The following is an 18,053-nucleotide window of genomic DNA, read 5'->3' as shown; positions in this document are numbered from 1 at the left end:
TAAATCTAACGAACCATCATTTGCAGTAAGCAAGACAGAGGATGAAAATGCGGTTTATTTGTAAACTGACATGCTCATGGACTTGACTCAGGACTGCCATACGGTATCAAAAGAGCGCCTCCTACTGCCCAAGAAAAATCTAAACACAACTTAAACTGCCATCATGACAGGTCATCTTCGGGAAGTCCAGCTGTGCTGAGTTCATAAAAGAGGCGTACAGTCCCGTCATCTACCACGACAAGTAAGGCTCACTCAACCGCACGCGTATCCGTACCCCTCTCCTTTGTGCCAGTGCAGTACTGTTTCCCGCACGCTTTCTCCAAACATTGTGTTTATCTCTGGCTCTCAAGGTCTCCGGAGTTCTACGAGGAGATGAAGATGAAGATACCTGCCAATCTGACAGACAACCACCACCTGCTGTTCACCTTCTACCACATCAGCTGCCAGCCCAAACAGAACACTCCCCTGGAGATGCCCGTGGGCTACACTGTGAGTACACTACTTCAGATGGCCTAGATTGAATACCTACACCCACACGCTGACTCATTTGATAGCTCCTTCTGTCGCCTCGCCACTGGTTCGAGATTATGTGTCTGTTTTCGCCCGCAGTGGATCCCTCTGATGCAGCACGGCCGATTACGCACCGGTTCCTTCAGTTTGCCCGTCTCGGTGGAAAAGCCCCCACCTAGCTACTCCGTCCTCACCCCCGATGTGAGTGAGTGAGTGAGTGAGTGAGTGAGTGTGTTGTTGAGAGAGACAAGAGAGAGAAAGAGAAGAATAGATAGATGGTGTGAATATCAGATTCCCTGCCATCAGCTACTCCTTTGTTGTTGTGGTGGAGTGTTAAATGTGCTGGATGTCACTCTGCGGCAGGTTCAGCTCCCGGGCATGAAGTGGGTGGATAATCACAAAGGCGTGTTCAATGTGGAGGTGACAGCGGCCTCCTCAGTTCACACTCAGGTACAGACACACGCGCATACTTTCTCTACCCAAGTTTTTCTCCCACCTTCAAAAGCCATATTGGAATTTATCTTGTGTTCTTGGGGAAGGTCCTGTAATTGGAATTATTATGATTAGCATTAGCACCCATCATTTTAATGCAGTGTATATATGACACCCTTCATTTTTGTCTGGAAAAGGAAAATAAATATCTGGAGGAAATTGCACACAGTTTTTCACCCAGGCTATGATATGAGCAGCAATTTGAGAGAACTCACAGAGATCCTTAATCCCCGATGAAAGGTCGTTGTATAAAAATGACATTACATGACCTCTCCCAGAGAAATGTGTCAAGTTCAAGCAGGGCTTCATATTCATTGTGTTTGTACGTCTAGGACCCCCACCTGGATAAGTTCTTCACTCTTGTGTATGTCCTGGAGGAGTACTCCTTCCCCTACCGTCTGAAGGATGGCATCATTACCGAGGCCAACATGGAGGGGGAACTGAAGTCCAGCATGGCGGCGTTAAACAAGGCTCTCCTGGACACCTGTGTCAGGTTCCTCCACCAGCTGCTCAGCAAACTCATCCTGCTCATCGTCTACCCGCCCGTCATCGCAGGCCAAATTGGTGAGTATAGGGCTCTTTAGGACAGAAATTGACATCAACTGTGTTTTTGGAGATTTGACGTGTGAACATGACTAAAATACTCATTCTGATTATTTTAGGAGCAATCATTATTCATCTCACTACTATAATAAGGCGCCCGGCGGCGGTGGCGCACAATTGCTCAACTGCACATGTGCAGTTGTGGCGAGCGAGCGACAAGAGCAAGGCACTTAGGTCACACTAAAATAAAATCAGCCCTAATTTTACGCCCTGCCTCATGCCCATTCTCAAAATATATTTATAGTAAACCTGGGCCGCGCAGCCTTTGAAGCGATGGCTCTGTTGGTCAACCAGATCCACAAGAACCTGGAGGGGAACCAGGACCAGCACGGCCGCAACAACCTGCTGGCCTCCTACATCCACTACTGCTTCCACCTGCCCACCACCGAGCCGACCATGCCCTCCTCCAGTGAGTCACAAGGCTGAACCCTACAAACTGTACCTGTGCCTTACTGCCCTCTTCTATGAGGAATATACTGTATATTGATACAGATATATTGTTAATATCTCTCAAGTTACATCTCTGTCCCTACTTTTTCCACAAGAAGCAGGTTCCAATTCCTATGAGATGCCCATCCAGTATGCCACCTTATCAAGGGCAACCGGCCGCCCCAGCAGCCTGCACCTGTCTCGCTCTAAGAGTATCAGCAACTCCAACCCAGACCTGGCCACCACGCCCGTTTCTCCTGACGAAGAGGTGCAAAGGATCATAGGGAACAAGGTGAGGGAGACTTATCATATCTGCACCGGCTACAACGTTACAGCTATTGTTGTTGTTACAGGGTGTCTGCAGGTCCTGGAAAAAAATATTAAAATGTCTTAAATATGTTGTCTGAAGTCAAGGCCTTAAAAGGTCTTGAAAATGGTTAAATGTATAATTTTTTGAGTCTTATAAATGTTTTTGGTGCTGCTGTTCTTCCAGTGGGAAATCACCACTAGTGAATCAGCTCCGGCCTGTGTTCTTACGACTACAGTTGTAACTTTCTGTATTTGCAAAAATGGTCTTGTATTTCATATGAACTGCCACTAAAAAGGTATTGAAGTTTGGCAGATTTCCATTCTAGGCATATTTGTCTAATGTCTATATCTCATCCCTCATTTGGTTCACCGGTAGATTGCAAAGCGCAAAATGACTAACTCTTGTGTTGTTGTTTTTCCCAAGTGCCCTTTTCCCCCATTTTCTGTTAGCCAATAAGATGTGTGTCTGCTGTTTTGTGGTAATGATAGCACCGCCCCCTCTCGCCTCCACTGTTTGCAGCTAATCCAATAAGCGGAGATTGATTTTGACCATCTTCATACCAAAGGGTGCAGGGAATTCTGTGCCAGCAGTTAATTACATTGCTTATGTCAAATATGCAATTACGCTTTGTGCCTCTGTCTCTTGTGTCCCCCCCATGCCTCCCATCTTTCCTCCCTCCCTCCTCTTACCTTCTCTCCTCTCTGGTCCTAGCTTCCTTTTATATTCTCTCCATCTTTCTTCTTCTCCTCTTACCAGTCCTACCTTCCCTCCCTCCTTCCATTCATCTCTTGTGTGTTAATTCCCCTCCCTTTCCTCTCTTTGTCCTTTCCTCTTGCTGCACTGTGTGTGTGTGTGTGTGTGTGTGTGTGTGTGTGTGTGTGTGTGTGTGTGTGTGTGTGTGCGCGTGCGTGCGTGCGTGCTCGCGCCCGTGTCTGTGTGTGGTGCGTGCATGTGTGTCTCTGGTGGCTAATGGCAGGGGATAGACCGCTCCCACTCCTGGGTAAACTCTGCTTATGCCCCTGGTGGCTCCAGAGCTGTCCTGCGCCGGAATCCCAACTCCAGCTGTGAGCTCAAGCAGGTGCTAAATCCCTCCACCTCCTCACCCCTCCCCTCCCCTCCCCCCGCCACATCCATGTATCTGTGTGTGCCTGCTTCTGTCTGTCTGTCTGTCTGTCCGTGATCACATCCTTCACACTGCATCCTCTCACCTCTATTTAACAGACCATATTTTGGGGGGTATGTTTGACTGACAAAAGCACTGCTGGAGGTCTGTCAGACTCCTTACCAGCCTTGCTGTCAGAGAAGCGACAGAGTTTGTTTATATCTCTGTCTGTCCATCCATGCATCTGTACTCATCCTTTCTCACACCACTTTGTCCTCATCTCTGTGTGTTCACCTCACCATCACTCCATGTCAGGCAAGCGAACGCAGCTGCAATCGCATGTCTGCCTTTCTGGACAGCTCCACCTTCTGTTCAGTTCCCACAAGGCAGATTGCCAAGAAGGTAAAACTGGCATTCACTGTAACAAAACAAAAAAAAACGACACATTTCTATGTCCTAACATTCATGTCATCCTCATTCATTATGTTTTAACAATTGTGTCTATCTGTGAGTTTGTGTGAGAATTTGTTCCTTCATACAGTGGAATTTAAGAGTTTATCTTCTGGGTTCATCCAAAGGTTTCTTGGCTAAATCTATGGCAGAAGCACCAAATAGTTATCTTCAATTTGTTCTTTACTACCACATGGCTTCTTATCTTTGCGTTCATTATCTCAATTTGTTTCATCTGAATAAAAATAAAGACCTAAGTTACTATTAAACAATTGTTAGTGCTAAGCTAGTATCTTTCCACACCACAATTATATAGTAGTTCACTTCTTGCTCTTTGTGAAAGAGCAAATCTTAATGGCGTAGCTCACCTGGTTTCTGAAGTGTAATGTGTCCTTCTTCCCTGCCCTGTTTCACCTGGCTGGTGGTGTGTGGGTCCTCCTCTAGCTGCTCCATGAGGAGCTGGCACTCCAGTGGGTGGTCAGCACCAGCTCAGTGAGGGAGGCAGCGCTGCAGCAGGCCTGGTTCTTCTTCCAGCTTATGGTCAGTATGCCTTGGGAACCTCACGTTTGCATTCTTGCCATTTTCCATGCTATAATGAATATAATGGTAGTGAACAGAATACTGTGACAAAATGCACAGTGGAAGCCATTCATTTTTAGGATGATAAAGACAAGGCACTATTTTAAAAATATTATATTACTATATCACAATTAATATATTTTCCCCTCTTTCTTTCCCCCTCTCTTCTAGACAAAGAGCATGGCCCACCACTTATTCCTCTCCTCTAAGTTAGGCGTTCCCAGGCGGCAGCGTTTCCCAGACCGCTTTGTGGACGACATCGCTGCACTCGTGTGTGCTATCAGTGCAGACATCGCCGGCCGATACCACAAGGTACAGAACATACGACAAGCAATTCAAGAATTTAAGGAAGGAAGTCCATTTGATTTCCATGAGCTGCGTAACCAAAAGTATGACGTTTGAAGCTTTTTGTCAGCTAGAAAGTTGTCTGCAGTGTGACTACTGAGTGGTATCACTTGTCGGCACCCAGTCACATGCTAACATTGCTTTATGTTTTGCCTATTGCTGAAACATCACTGGAATCATTAACTTAAATCAGCCAATGAGTGAATAATGTATGTTTTCTTTGTTTTTGTTACTTCTCACTATATCATGTGTAATCATACGTATATCCATCTCTCTCTCAGGATGTAGAGCTTGTGGAGAGACTAAACAGCAGTCTAGCCTTCTTCCTGAACGACCTGCTGTCTCTCATGGACCGAGGCTTTGTGTTCAACCTCATTCGCTCCTACTACAAACAGGTGCACACCCCCCCCCCCTTCCCTCCCCATCTTCTCTAACCACAAACTCTGTAATTCCCATGCATATCATAGATAGCTCCTTCATTGTCTCAATGCTAGTACTACAGTTACAACAGCCATGTCCTTAAACCATCACTTCATCTTGTATTAAACAGATTGCCAACAAGCTCCACACGGCCCAGAACCCCAGTTCTCTGAATGCCCTGAGGATGGACTTCACCCGTATCGTCTGCAGCCACGAGCACTACGTCACCCTCAACCTGCCCTGCTCCACCCTCAGCCCCCCAGCCTCCCCATCCCCCTCCACCTCCTCCACCACCTCTCAGGTACTGGCATGCATTTCTCTTATATCGCTGTGTTGATTACTTCCAGGGTCAATTAGAGGGGTTCCTTCTTCTCATTCCTTGCTGGTGGAACAGTCTTGCCCCCTACAGGCCAAGTGATATAAATATTGATCTAAGATACTGTCTATAACCTGATAGTTGATATACATCCCTTGCTTATTATACTGTTTGCTGTTGCTCCTTTGCTGTTGTTGTGGAAAAAACAGCAGAATGCCTAAAACGTAATTTGATTCAAACTGGCCAATTGTCACTGCCCACAGCTTCTCTTACAGTATTCTTCTCTCCTACTGTTGTATTCACAGGGTTCAGCGTTCTCCAGTATGGTGCAGGACCAGGGAGTGGCCAGCATGTTTGAGCTCTCCCTCCCATTTCGCCAGCAACATTTCCTGTCTGGCCTGCTACTCACTGAGCTCTCCCTCATCCTGGATCCTGATGGAGAAGGGTGGGCTGTTATTATTTACATACTGTATACACTTTTCGTTGTTTCCCCAAAAGTATCATTGTTTCATCTCATCTAATTTAAAATGAGATATCCAAAAAGGATGTCTTTTCTTGATTGGCATAAAAGTAAAATAAAAGACATTACATGTCATAAGTCATCTCAAGATTGATCAAAATAGTTGTTTTGTGTTTAAAATGATCTAAAATTGTTTAAACATTCACTAATTCACTAGCAACATTTTTCTATCATAGGACATTTTCTTGCATGCACACATCATCATCATCATATAAAATTGAGTAAGTGGGCTCTGTCTGTCTGCGATTTTGGTCCCACATTGTGAGATTTGTGATGATTTTGGTCAGTAATGATGTCACTGATGTCACAATGTCTATGACATCATCAGTGATGTCACTGGGCAGGCAAGGCCACGCAGCAGCCGAGCTGTGTATGCGAGCCCATGCAGCAGGTGAGCTGCAGGGCAGGTACGGCCAAGCTAGTGAGCCCAGGAAGCGTGCATGATTTCTAGTACAGGAAAAATGCCAAAGGTTCTTATGCAGCCATTTTCAACCCACAGGGTGTTCTTCCTCCATAAGAAGGCTATCAGTGCCGTTCACTCCCTGCTGTGCAGCCATGATGCAGACCCTCGCTACACTGATCCGCAGGTCAGATCCCACATCGCTCAGCTCTACCTGCCTCTCCTCCCCATCGTCATGGAAACCTTGCATCAGCTCCATGACTTCACTGGTCAGTCTATTAGCCTATTTTCTACATGTTCACACCTTTAATGTTCCTGTATTTGAGCTCTTTATGCATATTGTTGCATGTGAGTGGGCTTTTTACAATAGAATGTGTATTGTTGTTTTTTCCAGACCCCTCACCTGCTCGGGTCCGCCATGCCTCAGCCCACGCTGATGACGGTGACCCAGACAACAGCAACACCATCAGTCAGTCTGTTGCCATGGCGATCGCCGGCTCCCCGTTGCCGCATGCCAAAGCCAACCCGTTTGCCCTGCCCACAGTGGTGAGTGATAGCGGCAGGGGTCAGGCCCTTCCCCCGGGCCATGCAGACTTACAGGTCACAGCCTCACGGCCTCTCTTCTGTGTGGGAGGCTGCTGCCTCAGCCTGACAGACGATCACTCTAGCCTTTATGTAACTCCACACAGCCACTCATTCAAAATCTATTTGCATTCTTCCCTTGTCTTGCCACTTTTCTGAGGCACAACTACTCCTCTTTGCCTCTAGATGGCTCTCTGTCTGTTGTTTTCTCTATAACCATCTGTAAACATCCATTTTGTGCTGTAGTGACAGAGATGAAAAGACTGGCACTGAGTTTGTTTGTATGTTCATGTCAGGCTGGCCGCCAGTGCAGCTGGCTGTCGGCAGAGTGCAGCAGGACTCTGCTGGTGTGTTTCCTCTGGGTGCTGAAGAATGCAGACGCAGCTCTCCTGGAGCGCTGGGTGTCTGATTTGTCTGTGCAGCAAATCAACCGCCTGCTGGATCTGCTGCATCTCTGTGTCTCCTGCTTTGAGTACAAGGTACAATAACCAGACGCACTCACTCCCATGAGAACCTTTCATCACTAACTCTCCCTGTAGGAGGACCCAAATGCAATGTCCAGCTATCCTCTGCTTAATTTGAACACTGCTAGACTGCAGAGGTGGGCAGGAGCGCACCACAGCTACTTTGTTATTCTGTCAATGCTGAGTTGTTCTTTCAAAAAAATATACTCTCACATTTATTTCTAGTGGAACATGCTCTAGTTTACTTTTTGTTCAACAACCATTTAAAAAAAATAGTCTACGACTATTATTACCATAACCCTAATACACTATTGCCAAATTTGAATGATCAGTGTTTCAGTCCATTGTTATGCTTGCGATGATTCGCATATTTGTACGATTGCAAATTAATTTGTCTATTATCATAACATTTTAGTAATGTAACTAGTATTTTTGTAGTGTTTGTACCTGCCCACTATTCAAGTACATTCCAAAACCCATATAGCTACTCTTTATTTCTAGTTGAAATAAGAAGTAACCCTTACAATGGCATAAAGATGTCTTTGTACAGTAAGCAGCCAACTCCGGGGTATCATTTGTTTTCCTGTGGCAGGGGAAGAAGGCTCTAGAGAGGATCAACAGCCTGACGTTTAAGAAGTCTCAGGACATGAAGGCCCGTCTGGAAGAGGCCATATTGGGCACCATTGGAGCCCGTCAGGAGATGGTCCGTCGCTGCAGAGGTAAATAGGCCGTAAAACACAGGAGAGTGTGTGTGTCAGCAGCTGCTTTAGTTTGAGGGGTTAGGGTTTGTGTCTGTGTTCTGTGGTTGAGGGTGTTCATGGAAAGTGTAACTTGTTTTTGTTTCCAGAAAGGAGTCCCTATGGCAGCCAAGAGAACGTTAGGTGGAGGAAGAACGTCACTCACTGGAGACAAAATACAGATAGAGTTGATAAGTAGGTCATTTACATTAATGCCAACTAACACCGATGGGGACCTTGATTTTGTTCAGGACAATATGAAAACACTTTTTTCTCTCTCCCTGTGTGATATACAATGCTCACTGGCCAGTTTATTAGGTACACCTGCTCGACACAAATAGCCTGCTTTTCCAAACAGCGAATCATGTGGCTGTAACTCATATTCTCTATGTGTATTATATGGAGGGGGTTAATTTTTAGTATGATGTCTGATATGCAGCCAGTTCACGGAGGATAAGTAATCTGTCTCAAAATCCCGGCATGGCTGGGCAGACACAAAGCCAACAGGTGGAAGTTGAGTCGAGAACACAGCCTGAATTTAGCTTGTGCCTTAATGTAAATAAAAAAGGAAAAAAGCAGACTTCTCCTACAGGAAAATGCCAACAGAATAGTGATATCCATTTGTGTTAGACTACTTTTCTTACCTGATGTACCATCCATAAAAAGGCCACTGACATGGTAGACTAGGATTAGTCATGTAAATGCTTTCGTATTAATTACATTACCATACTGCTTCATCCAAATAAGTGCAATACTGTATATACTGTATGATACTGATGGTAAACAAACATGTTTTACCAGAACTAAAGCTGAAATGGAGCAGGAGTCAGTGGTGGATGGGAACCTGGCTACTGAGGCCTCTCTGGTCGTACTGGACACACTGGAGATCGTAGTCAAGGTAAAACAATGGAAAACTAAAACAGTAGATGCTGCGGCCCTTGGCCGACCATTCGCCTACTGACCACTTTATGTTGTGTTCCATCCCCCTCATTCGTCCCCTCTCTGTCTGCCCTGTTTCAGACTGTGGTGGCATCAGAGCTGAAGGAGAGTGTTCTGGGCGGGGTGCTGAGGGTGCTGCTCCACAGCATGGCAGGCAACCAGAGTGCCCTCTTCCTGCAGCACTGCTTCACTACACAGAGGGCTCTGGTCTTCAAGGTGTGTGTGTGTATTAGTCTGTATTCAGAATAGGGCTGTCGGGTTCGACATATTCAAATATACATTTTTGCACATTATGTCCACAAGATGGCAAACCAATACAACCACCAGAGACATAACAACTTGTTTAGGTATGTTTATTTAAAAAATAAACATGTCTACATATACCTACTCATTGCAAAATAACCAAATAAAATAGTGTCCTATAATGTTACCGAAGCAAATAAAAGCCTGGGGTATTAAAGTTTTATGGTGTATAGATTAGAACGAACATTCAATGCTCCGAACAAGCTGTGATAAAGATGGAACAATGGTGGAATGGTAGGCTATCTGTAGCTTAACTACATAGCTTGCGTGGTGTACAGTATGTGTAGGCCCAAGGAGGAAGACCAGCTCAGATGGGGTGCCTGAAGTCCTGGCCCGCAAAACGGGCCTCGTCTCCAAGCTCCTCCTCAATCCTGAGCAGCTGGTTGTACTTGGCCAAGCGCTCAGATCGGCAAGGTGCACCTGTCTTGATCTGTCCAGTGCAGAGCCCGACCACGAGGTCAGCGATGAAGGTATCCTCTGTCTCTCCGGAGCGATGGCTGACCATCACACCCCAGCCGTTGCTCTGAGCCATCTTGCAGGCCTCCAGGGACTCTGTGACGGAGCCGATCTGGTTGACCTTGAGCAGTAGGCAGTTGCAGGCCTTATCGGCCACGCCCTTTTTAATACGCTTGGGGTTGGTGACTGTGAGGTCATCGCCGACCACCTGGATGCTGGTGCTGGCTGTGAATTTGGTCCACGCCTCCCAGTCATCCTGGTCAAAGGGATCCTCAATGGATAGCACTGGGTATTCCTCGACAAAGCTCCTGTAGAGGTCAGCCAGCTGGTCGGGAGTGATGTAGCGGCCGGGGTCGTCAGGTGACTTGAAGTCCAGGTCGTACTTGCCGCCCTTGTAGAACTCAGAGGCAGCTACATCATGCCGATGACAATCTTGTCAGTGTTGCCGGCCTTGCTGATGGCGTCCTTCAGCAGCTCCAGAGCTTCATTGTTCTCCAGGATGTTTGGCACGAAGCCTCCCTCATCTCCTACATTGGTGGCATCCTGGCCGGATTTTTGCTTGATGACATTCTTCAGGTTGTGGTAGACTTCAGCACCGATGCGCATGGCCTCCTTGAAGCTGCTGGCTCCCACAGGCAGGATCATAAACTCCTGCATGGCCAGCTTGTTGCCTGCATGGGAGCCACCGTTGATGACGTTGAAAGCAGGGACCGGGAGAATGACTTCCTTGTTGCCAGCCAGATCAGCAATGTGGCGGTAGAGGGGCACACCTTTCTCCGCTGCACCAGCCTTTGCACATGGCCAAGGAGACGCCCAGAATGGCATTAGCACCAAATGTAGACTTGTTTTCTGTTTGCCACCATCATTTTCTATCACTGTTATCTTCATCACTCTGCTTCTGTGTTTAATCGCTTTGTGTATAAGTGTATAAGAAGTGTATAAAGTAAAAATGTGTGTGTGTGTGTGTGTGTGTGTGTGTGTGTGTGTGTGTGTGTGTGTGTGTGTGTGTGTCTGTGTCTGTGTCTGTGTCTGTGTCTGTGTGTAGTTCCCAGAGATGCTGTTTGAAGAAGACACAGAGCTGTGTGCAGACCTGTGCCTGCGTCTCTTGCGACATTGCGGCAGCAGTGTGGGCTCTGTCAGAAGCCACGCCTCCGCCTCTCTCTACCTGCTCATGAGGCAGAACTTTGAGATTGGCAACGTAAGTCTAAACGGTATTTTGCATTCTGAGTGATTTGTATGTTCATGCCCATAATGCTGTGACTCACCTTTTGAACTTCTTTCTTATCTCTTGGTCCAGAACTTTGCGCGAGTCAAGATGCAGGTCACCATGTCTCTGTCCTGCCTGGTGGGAACGTCCCAGAACTTCAACGAAGAGCATCTGCGTCACTCCCTCAAGACCATCCTGACATACGCTGAAGAAGACCTGGAGCTGAGAGACACGCCCTTCCCAGAGCAGGTGCATATATCCATCATCCACCATCACACTGATCTGGAGCTGGTAGAATGAATAGAAAAAACATCTGTTTATGCAGTATTGATGTATTAATTTGCTGAGTTGTACTCTTGCCACTGCAGGTCCAGGATCTTGTCTTCAACTTGCACATGATTCTAACTGACACTGTCAAGATGAAGGAGCATCAGCACGATCCAGAGATGCTGCTTGACCTGATGTACAGGTACTCACATGCACGTCAACAGGCCTGGCATGTTCAACTAAAACACCATCATACAGTTCAAACCGCTGAAATTCACTTCTCGTACTTTACCTAGTTTTCCTTTCCATTTCAGGATTGCCAAGGGCTACCAGAACTCCCCAGACCTGCGACTGACATGGCTGCAGAACATGGCAGGGAAACACTCGGAGAGAGGGAACCACGCTGAGGCAGCCCACTGCCTGGTGCACAGCGCCGCCCTGGTGGCAGAATACCTCAACATGCTGGAGGACTGCCGCTACCTGCCAATCGGCTGTGTCACCTTCCAGGTCAGTGGACTACAACTTAATCATTTTGTTAATGAACTACATGTGGGGCAGCAGGGTAGCGCAGTCAGTGGGGAGGCTTTCCTTCAACTGGAGGACCCAGGTTCAAGTCCCCGTTTCATGTCATGCCTGTTAACGTGTTCTTGAACGAGACCCTACCAGCTCTAAAGTCGCTTGTCTCCAAAGATGCCAACTCTGCACATCTATGGAGGGGACAAGTGTAAAGAGAATCTTTTTTGTTTTTGTTATCCTCAAATCCTCCTGTCATTTGTTTTGACTGCCCTGTTCTTTCCCTACAGAATATTTCATCCAACGTGTTAGAGGAGTCAGCAGTGTCCGATGACATCCTGTCTCCAGAGGAGGAGGGTATCTGTGCGGGGAAGTACTTCAGCGAGTCTGGCCTGGTGGGCCTCCTGGAGCAAGCAGCTGCCTCTTTTAACATGGTACACGACTCACATTCTCCAACCACATGGTGACAGTCTGCGTGTTAACACGGCACAAGTTACAGCGCTAACATGGTTAAGGAGTGGTATGTGACGGAGCGGTATGTCCCCCCCCCCCCTTCCCAGGCTGCCATGTATGAGGCCATAAATGAAGTGTACAAGATCCTGCTGCCCGTCCACGAGGCCAACAGAGACTTCAAAAAGTTGGCTACTGTCCATGGAAAGCTGCAGGAAGCTTTCAACAAAGTCTACAACCAGGTGAGTGGACACTTTCATCCTGATGTCATCACTCGTCAGCACTAAACAGGCTTGTCTGTGTTGATGTCAGAATGAGCAACCACTTGGTTTCCATCTCACATGCTTTTTTTTCTTTTTCTCCTCCCACAACTCTTCCAGAGCTCAGGATGGGAGGTAACAACTTCAACTTGTTTATCTTACATACTATATTTCATTACAACTAATAATTGTATTTTTTGTAATAACAATATTGTTTTCTGTCTCTTCCTCCATTGCTTACGTCTCTTCTCCCCTCCTGTGTGAATGACATGTTACCGGTGAGTGAAATGGTCTAAAACTACTAACACTTATTCAGACACCCGACTTGCCCTCACATTTATACATACTGTAGTTACAAAAGGGCTTGCATTCTCTTTGGCCTCCCTGCTGGTTACTGTGGTGCAACATGTTGGCTAAAGGGACAGACGAGCCTCAATAAAATGTGTCCCTGTGTCCTACTACAGTTTGTTTTTCTGTTGGTTCATCACTATCTACAGGCAATAATGATAGAGCATATTTTGTCTCAAAGATGAAACAGCTTGCAGAAACAAACTGGATAAGATAGAAAATATCACATTACCAAGGATGATGAGTCATGGGGTGTAGAAACAGACAAGTCGCCTATTGAGTCAACAAAGTTGACTCATCTTTAATACAGTAACTCCAGACATCACTTGCATCTTGATCACACATTAGTCTTGTTTCACTCATTTCTACCCATGTGAGAGTTTGTGGTCACATATGCTTATTGTGGAATAATTCACCTTCTTTCTTAAAATGATTGTTATTCCCCTTATAGGTCACCTAAGTTCTAAAAGTCATCTGTTTTGGATGCACTCCTCCCAACCAACCCTACCCAACAGGCTTTAATCCACATGTCTTTTCAACTCCCTTTTAGTGTGTAGAGAATGTTTGGGACCTACTTCCGGGTTGGTTTCTATGGCAGCCTCTTTGGAGACCTGGATGAACAGGAGTTTGTCTACAAGGAGCCATCGATCACCAAGCTATCGGAGATCTCACACAGACTGGAGGCACGTCAACTAGTCTCCATACGCATGACATGTCAATGATGATTTATGATCCTCTGGAGTGCATCATTCATTGCAGAGTTGAGCAACGTATTTATAAAAATAACACTTCCTTTATTTTGCGTACAGGAGTTTTATTCTGAGAGGTTCGGGGATGAGTTTGTTGAAATTATCAAGGACTCCAATCATGTGGACAAGAACAAAATGGATCCCAACAAGGTCAGCATGGAAAAGAGAAAGCTGCAGTATTACAGATTTGGCAGGATGTGTTGTTATGCTCATGTGCGTTTGTGCTTCTGTCAGGCCTACCTCCAGATCACCTACGTCGAGCCCTTCTTCGACACCTACGAACTGAAGGAGAGAATCACCTATTTTGACAAGAACTACAACCTGCGTACCTTCATGTACTGCACCCCCTTCACTCTGGATGGCCGTGCCCACGGAGACCTGCATGAGCAGTACAAACGCAAAAGCATCCTGACCACTTCTCACGCTTTCCCTTACGTCAAGACACGCATCAACGTTATCCACAAGGAGGAGGTGGGCGTTGGTTCATTAACTCTGCCAAGGAGGATATGTTTTCAATGCAATCTGTTTGTCTGTCGGTCGGTCTGTCTGTTTGTCTGTGAGCAGGATTACACAAAAACTACTGGTCCGATTTTCATTAAACTTTGTGGAAGGGTGTAGCATGGGCCAAGGAAGAACCCATTCATTACATTTTGGCACAGATCCGATATGATTCGGGTCAAGGAAGGGGGCAGGCTTAGGGAAAAGGGGCCATAACTTGGGATAGGAAGGTCGTAGAGAGTCAGGGTTCAAGGGGTGGGTAAGGGGGAGTGGCTGGGCGGATGTGGGTGGGTTAGGGTTCCGATCCGACTCACAAAATGTGCATATCATAGCAGACTGGAGTATTGGCCTTGGCAGAGGTCTGCGCTCTCCGAGTGCACTTCTAGTTGCTATATTGGACATTGCACATGGAAAAAGAGAACAAAATGTGAGAGTGTAAACATCATACTCATTCTGTTGTGTTTGGCTGTCCAGATCATTCTAGTCCCCATGGAAGTGGCCATTGAGGACATGCAGAAGAAGACTCAGGAGCTGGCCATCGCCACCACCCAGGATCCTGCAGACTCCAAGATGCTGCAGATGGTGCTGCAGGGCTGCGTGGGCACCACTGTCAACCAGGTGCCTCTTTAGATGCTTACAGCTAATAATTTGCATGGTGTATAGCCGTAATGCATTGAATGTGTATGCGTGTGATTGAAGTCATGACAGACATTCCTGAGCAGATGTGTAACAGTCTCTCCCCCTCGCAGGGCCCCCTTGAGGTGGCACAGGTCTTTCTCTCCGACATTCCTGATGACCCAAAGCTGTTTCGCCATCACAACAAACTGCGCCTCTGCTTTAAAGACTTCACGAAGAGGTGATGACACACTCCAAAGCCCAGACACACACACACACACACACACACCGCTGTGTAAATAATAAAAACAAATCTTGACTCCCCGTGTCCGCTCTGCTCTTGTCGTGCAGGTGTGAGGACGCCCTGAGGAAGAATAAAGCCCTGATTGGGCCAGATCAGAAGGACTACCACAAGGAACTGGAGAGGAACTACAATAAGCTGGCTCTGGCTCTGGGTCCCCTCATCAACCGCAAGATCCCCCAGCTCTACAGAGCCCTGCCAGCTCAGACTACACAAACACAACGGTAACTTGAGTCACCATACGCACACACGTGCGCGCGCACACACACACACACTCAACACTCACACACAAAATGAGCTCATGCTGCTCCGCATAGCTCATCTAACCAACTCTTAAGCACAATAGAAATATAACACCAAACTCTATCATACTCCAGGCATATTTTGTGAGTTTGTCACCAGTAAGTGGACCCCGGGAAAGAAAAGCCACAACCATCTTAACATGAATTAATAAAAGCAGTCAGTGCAGTTCTTGAATAATGTAGACTGATTTACTATGGAAACTATCACCACATGTTTGTTGCTTTTCACTGCTTCTTGGCATCAGCTGTCTGTATGTGAGGGTCAGAGTTCAGTTAATATTCAAAAACTAAGCTGCAGTCAACAGCACCTGTCAGAGTAATGTTAGAATACTGATCATATTTTAGGATTACTAGGGCTAGTTGGCTCTTGGAAACTCAGTAATGTTTTTAGTAACCTTGTTGCTCTGTGCACCACTAACCAACGATGAATACAAAGAGTAGTACCAATCTGGGCGAGTATCAGTCTGACGACTAATAAGACTCTGGGACAGACAACCGATATTTCGGGGTTTCCAGTGTTGAGCGGATGTCCGCGCCAAGACTTCCGCTTCTGTGCGCAGATGTCGTTGTTGACAGTCAGACTGACGCGAGAATGGAGTTGGAGTTGGACTAGTCGGACTATAAACTATAAACAATGACAGAAGCAGACAGACCTCTCTACACCGGAAACCCAGAACTATCGGCCGTCTGTCCCAGAGTCTTATTAGTCGTCAGACTGATAGATGCTGCGTGCCCAGATTGAGTAGTCCTTTTATCCTTAGTCATTGAAATGATTGACTGTATTGCAGTTGATAATATGCCTGCCTTTTTTATGCAAATTTTAAGATCATCCATAGAAGTTCAATATTGGTGAAAACCTTTGATCATACTCAAACTCAGTCAACCTTGCACATTGAGACTTTTTTTTTCTTCTTAAGCAAAATTAAAACAAAAACACACAAGAAAAGGTTGATGATATTAATCGCAGTTGCAATAATCTGTCAAATAATCACAATTAGATATTTGTGTGGGAATATCGTTCAGATCTAATCCATAGCTTTCCTAATAACTTGTTCACTCCCTTGTCCAGTAGTTATGGGTGAACGCTTATTCCTGAAAAAAATTCTTGGACAAATGATTCATCTCGCACATCCCAATATTAGACTCACTGCACTTCAACTGTTAACATTGTTAACATGTTAACAGCTGATAACATAACACTTTTCAGTAACTACAACACTTTGATCAAAATAAACAAATACAAATCATCATGCATTTTTCTCCCAGGAACTCCTACAACAGGTCCAGTCTTCGCAGAGTCGACTGCTGAAGCACGCAGGACAGGATAAGAGCAGAAACAACAAGCTTCAGAAATGAGCCGCATCTCATCCCGTCTGTTCTCCCCCTCCCCCCCTCCCCTTTACACACCAACTGTCACCAACACACACGCGGCATCTTCTGCCTGTCTAGCTCGTTATTTCACCCTGACCACCCAGTGACTCCATACCCCCCCCCCCCCCCACACACACACACACACACACACACGCCTCCTGAACCACCTTCCCCCGGCATCCCACCCTCCTGTCTCTCACACCTCTATATGAGAAAACTTAACGCTGTTTATACTGGAAGTTTATCTGCACTGTAAACAGAGATATTTGGAGCGAGGCTCTGTCTCTTCAGCATGCGAGGCCAAGATTTCAAGAGTAGTCTCTCCACTGACGACCTAAAGGGAACCACGTTTTCATTTTAGGTTTTACAGAACTAGAGCATCCAAACACTGTGAGGAACCGCTGTGACTGTGCGTCTGTCTTGTATCTGTCGTTTGTGTTTGAGTGTCTGCTTGACTGAAGAAAGATTAAGGTTCCTTTACTGTACATCTGCTTGTGTATTTGTACTGTTTGCTGTTGAAGTGGCTAGGTTTCCTTGCAAAGTGAATGCTGGTCTGTTTTGTTCTGTGGCCTTATTGAAATGTGTGTGCTTCCTTCTTATTTGTGTTGGGACCAGCAGTAGTCACTGCCAGACATAGTTTCTTAATAGTCCCAGGAAGCTTTTCTGTTATCAACATACCAAATAATTGACATTCCTCCTTTGTCAAGTTCTCACATTCATCCGCCCATTTCATTATAGGAGTTCATTATAGAGTAGAGGTGGGGATTGTGCTTAGGCAGGAGGGGATGTTTCAATGTTTTTAAACTGTGAAATTCTCTTGTATGCACTGCAGTCACCCATCAGATGTTCACCACAGACGTGCTGACCCTGACAATCTCCTTCACCCGCCCAAACACTTTTAAACTGTGACCTTTAGTTTGCAGTAGAGTCGCACAACTGACAACAAATTCTGCATGTTTCGTGTAAAAAAAGAAGAAAAAAGAATTCCTGCCATATTGTATCTGAACTGGTGTCAAAAGCACTCCACATGTCTTGTATCTGTCCACCCTGGTTGTGGAAGATCTACTGTATAGTCCACGTAGCCATTTTCGAACTACTGTATTGGAACTACTGTATATTATATTGCACTATTGAAACAAACTGCAGCACGTAACACTGTAACTATACTAAAATATCTCTGCTTTTGTAATTTTACCAAGCTGGCGGATTTTTTTT

The 18,053-nt window shown here is 46.0% G+C and overlaps 1 protein-coding gene and 1 pseudogene across 2 annotated transcripts in view; one reads left to right on the top strand and one right to left on the bottom strand.

The window, feature by feature from the left end:
- The window catches only part of dock6 (dedicator of cytokinesis 6), a 32,661-nt gene extending 14,608 nt beyond the window's left edge, over window positions 1–18,053 (top strand). Inside the window, exons 16-49 of the mRNA XM_083649563.1 lie at window positions 171–241; window positions 351–489; window positions 610–711; window positions 874–960; window positions 1,335–1,566; window positions 1,850–2,014; window positions 2,151–2,326; window positions 3,762–3,848; window positions 4,341–4,436; window positions 4,647–4,787; window positions 5,102–5,215; window positions 5,371–5,541; window positions 5,862–6,001; window positions 6,576–6,745; window positions 6,871–7,022; window positions 7,355–7,537; window positions 8,115–8,241; window positions 8,370–8,454; window positions 9,061–9,157; window positions 9,280–9,414; window positions 11,003–11,155; window positions 11,255–11,413; window positions 11,533–11,633; window positions 11,746–11,938; window positions 12,235–12,378; window positions 12,505–12,636; window positions 12,775–12,789; window positions 13,560–13,685; window positions 13,812–13,901; window positions 13,986–14,222; window positions 14,724–14,867; window positions 14,999–15,105; window positions 15,216–15,389; window positions 16,734–18,053. Of these exons, the coding sequence (XP_083505689.1) occupies window positions 171–241; window positions 351–489; window positions 610–711; window positions 874–960; window positions 1,335–1,566; window positions 1,850–2,014; window positions 2,151–2,326; window positions 3,762–3,848; window positions 4,341–4,436; window positions 4,647–4,787; window positions 5,102–5,215; window positions 5,371–5,541; window positions 5,862–6,001; window positions 6,576–6,745; window positions 6,871–7,022; window positions 7,355–7,537; window positions 8,115–8,241; window positions 8,370–8,454; window positions 9,061–9,157; window positions 9,280–9,414; window positions 11,003–11,155; window positions 11,255–11,413; window positions 11,533–11,633; window positions 11,746–11,938; window positions 12,235–12,378; window positions 12,505–12,636; window positions 12,775–12,789; window positions 13,560–13,685; window positions 13,812–13,901; window positions 13,986–14,222; window positions 14,724–14,867; window positions 14,999–15,105; window positions 15,216–15,389; window positions 16,734–16,776 (4,488 nt within the window). The 3' untranslated portion in view covers window positions 16,777–18,053. The remainder of the gene's footprint in view (window positions 1–170; window positions 242–350; window positions 490–609; window positions 712–873; window positions 961–1,334; window positions 1,567–1,849; window positions 2,015–2,150; window positions 2,327–3,761; window positions 3,849–4,340; window positions 4,437–4,646; window positions 4,788–5,101; window positions 5,216–5,370; window positions 5,542–5,861; window positions 6,002–6,575; window positions 6,746–6,870; window positions 7,023–7,354; window positions 7,538–8,114; window positions 8,242–8,369; window positions 8,455–9,060; window positions 9,158–9,279; window positions 9,415–11,002; window positions 11,156–11,254; window positions 11,414–11,532; window positions 11,634–11,745; window positions 11,939–12,234; window positions 12,379–12,504; window positions 12,637–12,774; window positions 12,790–13,559; window positions 13,686–13,811; window positions 13,902–13,985; window positions 14,223–14,723; window positions 14,868–14,998; window positions 15,106–15,215; window positions 15,390–16,733) is intronic.
- LOC310787812 (alpha-enolase pseudogene) lies at window positions 9,793–10,810 on the bottom strand (annotated as a pseudogene). The gene has a single exon. The product of its transcript is annotated as an alpha-enolase pseudogene (transcript).

The sequence above is a fragment of the Poromitra crassiceps genome, assembly GCF_964638095.1.
Source record: "Poromitra crassiceps genome assembly, chromosome: 13".
Classification (NCBI taxonomy): domain Eukaryota; kingdom Metazoa; phylum Chordata; class Actinopteri; order Beryciformes; family Melamphaidae; genus Poromitra; species Poromitra crassiceps.
The sequence above is the reverse complement of the archived record's forward strand: the minus strand, read 5'-3'. Positions and strand labels throughout refer to the sequence as shown.